At 38.6% G+C, this 5,534-nt stretch overlaps 1 protein-coding gene across 1 annotated transcript; it reads right to left on the bottom strand.

Moving 5' to 3' along the window:
- Window positions 1–202: 202 nt before the first annotated feature.
- On the bottom strand, window positions 203–3,514 carry LOC115267337 (uncharacterized). Its single transcript, XM_062848888.1, has 2 exons — window positions 2,744–3,514; window positions 203–2,685 (listed from the first exon to the last, which is right to left on the bottom strand). Exons 1-2 carry the CDS (start codon window positions 2,930–2,932, stop codon window positions 1,597–1,599), a joined length of 1,278 nt encoding a protein of 425 aa, XP_062704872.1. The 5' UTR covers window positions 2,933–3,514; the 3' UTR covers window positions 203–1,596.
- Window positions 3,515–5,534: the final 2,020 nt, after the last annotated feature.

Raw genomic sequence — 5,534 nt, 5'->3', positions numbered from 1 at the left:
TATTCTTAATGGACCTGTTCCAATAACATTTATGAACCACGAGCATAATGGGGTGAATGTTTTGCACATGGCCGTGACGGTCTCATGTGCATTGGTTAATCTTTGTCCGTCGATTATAATTTAGTACAATGTAAAGGAAGTATGGGCATAATCAATACCTGCTTAAAACAGACATCTCAGCCAAACAATCAAACAACACACCTGAAAATGCCATTAGTATATTTTATTTATTTACATCAATCTGTAAGCATTGTAATTCGCATCAAAATAATGTATGTAATAAATAACAAAACTTGTACTCACATTTATTTTTAAATAACTCCCATTGACTGGGCCGTTGACCAATTATCTTAATTTTAAATCCGCCGTGAAATCGTAGTAATTCAGTGCAACGTCTGCTTGCCTATGATGTTCGTGTCCAACGTAGTGGTATTCACCCGACTAAACACAAATCACTTCTAGCAATCCAGCTGCGTGCGGCCATAATCGGGTGGCAGGTTTTCTGTCCATAATTTCTAACACTGCTGGACGTGATCATCCTTTAGAATGTTGTGTATACTCTCTTTTCCCCTCAGAAGAATCAAGAATTGTTGTCACGATGGATTAAATTGTCCTAATTTTCCGTGGAAATCAAACGAACTGTCTGCAACTTTTACGAAATGAAAAACAAACAATCACACGCTTAAACGGCTCGTCACTTAAATCTGTAACATAAATATGTTCCATGTGTTAATTTCCACACCACACAAAAATGTGTAAGAGTTAAGATCCCAGTACACAGGATTAAATATTTATCCAGAAAGAAACCAAATGTTTGACAAGGAAAAAACTCCAAGAATAAACATCATCTGTGTAACATTAAGGCCTCAAGTACACAGGGTCAAATACTTGACAAAGAAAGAACTCAAGAAACAACATCAGTTCGACACTAATGAAAATTACATCAAGTCAAACCAGATGTTTGAGCATTGGTATCTTTTTGGGCAAACATTTGACCCTGTGTACTAACAGCTTTACAGTTACAGATTAAAGTGATGAGCCGTTTAAGCGTGTGATTTTTTGTTTTCCATTCCGTAAACAGTCAGCAAGTTCGATCGGTTTGCACGGAAAATAAGGAAAATTAAATCCCTTTGTGAAAACAAGGCAGGAGACAGACATTTGATTCTTCTGAGGAGGAAAGCGAGTATGCATAAGATTCTGTAGGAAGATCGAGGCCAGCAGTGTTAGGAATAGTTGACAGGCAACCTGATTAAGGTCACAGCTGTGTTTAGTCGCACCATCCCACTACGTTGAACACAAATATGCCACCGACGATGACGAGGATCCATCCATGAACGGTACTTACCCAGATCAATATTTCCATTGAGGTTTTCCATGTGACACACCGAGATGAAGTGCCGCCAAGTGATATAGAATCCGATATTTTGGGATCATGCCTGAAGAGTTATGGAGTATCTGGATAAGGACAATCCACGGTGGTTAACCGAGTTTAATGTAAAGTGCAGTATCAGATGAGTAAGATTTATTATTGTTTCATTTCCTTCTATATATACATTTCATAACAGATCTTTCAAGATGGTTGTAACCATCACACAATTATTTTGTGTTATTTGCAATCGATGTAAAATGATTTGCTATTATTTCTGGTGCCAGAACGTTTTCAAAAAATTGTTCGGCTTTTTGGGATTTTTCCTGCCAAAAAGCATCATTTTTGTTAACTTTAATAAACAGAGTGAAATTTTTTGCCCAAATAACAAATAATCCATATGAAGCATTTGATAAAAATATTTGCATCTGGATTTGGTAATAATACTCATGATTATGGTTCAAAGCAATGTTGTCAACTGATTCTCGCACTATGTACGGATGCTGCCTATTTAGCAATGAATTAATCCCTTCCTCTCTACTAAATTTTTCAAATTTGAATGGGCACTTTACTTCTACAACAACCTTTGTGCAACAGCTACATTCGAAAATAAAATCTGGCGAAGCTGCGAAATAAGAATAGAGCGGATTTACAATCAAACCGCTCTTTCGACTACTAAAATTTTCATGGTTTTTATACTTAAACATGTTAATGGCAGCTGCAATACCTTTGTGCTCGTTACGCTTTCCATGCAAAGTTGCTGGTAATTCTTGAACTGCGTTTAATCCGCATATTGTTTTCACGAGTGACATTGAAGGATTATCAATCTTGGTTTTTACAGATCTACCAAATGTGGAAGCTGTAATTCGTCCGTATCTAAGCTTGAACCACAGTGGTTCAGATGACTGATCACGTGTTAGTTCCTCAACTAGTTCACAATCATCTTCAGCGAGTGTCCATACAATTTCCTTACCGCGATCAATCAATTCTTCCAATGGTGCAGAAACTAAATTTTCTTCAAAGAGGTTGCTGAAGGCTAAATATTGTTCGGCATATCGTCGTTTCGCATAATTTTCAGTGTCACATGTATCTGATGCTTCGAAAAAAGCTTCACTCGCCGCAACGTCTTGACCAAGTGCAGTTATATTATTAATCAGAGCCTTCAAATCATCGTCGGTCTTCTCCAATTCAAAATCGCGGAGCTCGCAAGTCGTTTGAACTGATCGTCCGAAATCAATCTCATCAACTGGTTTGTATAAGTTTTGATTCGCACTCCCCGAAGGCTGGCACCAGTAAGCCGGAAGCTGCGTCACAGATATCTTGAAAGACAATTACCATTAATTACTTTACACATCAATGCAATTTAGTTATACTTACTTGCTTGCCCATACACGTTTCTCTTGCATAGCTTAAAGCATACAAAACAGCAGCTACATGAGTACAAGTTTCTCCAGCACCCGCTGTACAATCACAGTGCGCAGAACGTATTTCTCCCACGTCATGACCATCAACGCACTCGTTTTGTATCAATATCCAGCATTCGGCTGGTGAATCATTTATTCGCATACTATGTAAAACCTGTAGTCAAAAAAAATCATTATAATCAAATGTGTAATGGGTACGTTAGAAATAAATATGAAATATTTACAGTAAATAGTCGGAACATACCTTTCCATGTACAGCGAAAATTTGATCGCATTTCTTTCCTTTAACTTCCTTCACAAATCCTCTTTCAAAGTTTTTGTAAGAATCCAATGACTTCCTGTTTCTCAGCGGCTCACTTGATCGGAAGGATAGCGTGTCAAGCAGGTAGCATAAAATCATGTCGTAGTCGACCGTGAGCGGAAGCTCATTGGCATTGTACTGGAAATTATATGGATCTTCTCCACCAACAGCTGCGATTTTATCCTTATAGCGTACGAGATCATCTTCGGACAGCGTGCTCACTTTAGAAGACAGCATTTTGATGAATTTTGAGATTCAAATTGAACTTTCTTCAAAACTTGCGGCAATTTTTGATTTTTCAAAACAAACTGGATTGTCAAATCCAGTGACGTCAAACGTCTATGCCGGTAGGTGCAGCTACTCTGACATTCCCCCAAGAAACGTCAAATTCAAAGAATCACCCACTGCCAAGTAGCACCCACTGGCCGCCATTCCCGCTCGCGGATAAGTGGATATCCTATTTTGCTTCCGAAGGAATTAGATTATTTCAAACATGTTTTGGAAAAAAAAAAAACTACTTGGGAAAGGACTGTATCGTTAATTATGAGTACACCTTAAAATTGCTGTATTTCAAAATGTTTTATTTATTTTGTAAATTAAATTCAATTACATTGTTCATTGACCATCAGAAAAGCCCATGACATGATTGTATATTTAATTTTTCGTGGATCTTGCCACCTCTCGCACTTTCTTCTTGGCGTACTTCATAAGGTTTTGGACAACCGTTCCGACGATGGTTTTGCATACGTTGATCAAGTTTTTCTTGAATTTTGTGACGTCCTCTGCTCCTCTATCCTTTTTCCGTAGTTTCCCTTTCATCAAAGTTAACTATTTCTCAATGGGCCTTATTTACGGGCAATTTAGAGGATTCATTGCCTTTTCCACAAATTGAACATTGTTTACTTCATACCTGTCAAAGGTGTCACGCGCATAGTGGCAGGATGCTAAATCCGGCCAAAGTAATGTAGGACCTTTGTGCTTTCAGATGAGTGGCAGAATATGTTTCTGGAGACATTCCTTCCGGTATATTTCGACGTTCATACCTGGGACGGTGAAGAAAGGTGACGATTTCATACCACATTGACAAATTGCTTGCCTAACCAACACATTTTCCCATTTTTTTCGCAAAAAATCGATTTCTCCTAATTCGTAACATCCGTGCCACGCTTAACCCTCGAGCGATAGCGCTGTTGTATTTTGTACAACACGTTGAAAAAATCTCGCTTTTTGTACTCAGCATTAGCGTGGTGCTGACGCAGGTAGCCAACCGCGCGAGTTACGGAAGGTTAACAGTGAAAATCCGTGCCCCTGGAAATACCTTGTAGTCCAATTTGACATACGTTTCATCATCCATGAATATGCACATGCAATTTTCGCTCAAAACATCGTCGTACAGCTTCCAAACCTGAGTTTTCACATAATCTGCCAGAATTTGACTGCGTTTTGGACATTTCTGTTTTGGGTAGGTCTTCGGGGAATTACGCTCCTTGGCGCGTTGAACCATACCAACAACAGTCGTTACACACTTTTTTGCTTAATCTCTAATGGATACCTCCTATTTTCCTTCAACGATTTTGCAAGTTTTGCTGTCCAAATTTAACTTGGACGCACCTGTTTTTTTTGCCGCGTTCGGGTAAGTCTTTCAGTGTGTTATGCATACCGAATCGTTTGATAGCATTTTGGACAAAAAAAAAACCACATTCAATTTTTGCTAATTTTCTTAGCGATGATCATTTTTCCTTGCAGTGCCTGGTCACAATCGATTTTCGCTTCTCCTCCGTAAACCCTCGCATTGTTCCACTTGAGGAAAAACTTTTAATGAAGGTTATCGTTTGTTTACAACGTTAGCAACACATAGACACAAAGCAGTTAACAAAATAAGGCATAGTCTTTTTAATACAGAGCCTCAAAGGTGTACTCATAATTAACGATGCAGTCAAATATACTATATTTACAATATAGGTCACTCTTACGATTTTTTGGCGACACCTTTTTAGTGAATGTGGCGCCACCAAGCGTCAGAAGAGGTACTACTACACACTAAATGCATGCGCTATCCGAATGACGTTTATTCTGTCGAACTGTCATTGCATGGTGGGGATGCCCATTTCTTCTGAAATAATCGATTAAACATTAATCGATTTTTTTCAACTACGCAAATTAGAACAAATTTAATTCCCTCTTCTTGAACAATTACTGGCGTATATTATCGTCGCAGCACCAAATCATAGTCGCGACTCGCGCGACATGCGAAGTTGCAGATGAGAAGTAAATTTGAACCGATAAACGTTCATAACAGAGACTAAAACACAGACGCCCCATAGCGAACTTTCCGTTAGCGAGTTATGAACGGTATTTTCTCCGGAAATTACACAAGAATTTCCTTGTGGGATCCCTTTAAGAATTGCACCCTGGATTTTTTTTTCTCCAAGATTCCTCCAGA

The sequence above is a fragment of the Aedes albopictus genome, chromosome 2 (genome assembly GCF_035046485.1).
Source record: "Aedes albopictus strain Foshan chromosome 2, AalbF5, whole genome shotgun sequence".
NCBI classification, from domain to species: domain Eukaryota; kingdom Metazoa; phylum Arthropoda; class Insecta; order Diptera; family Culicidae; genus Aedes; species Aedes albopictus.
The sequence above is the reverse complement of the archived record's forward strand: the minus strand, read 5'-3'. Positions and strand labels throughout refer to the sequence as shown.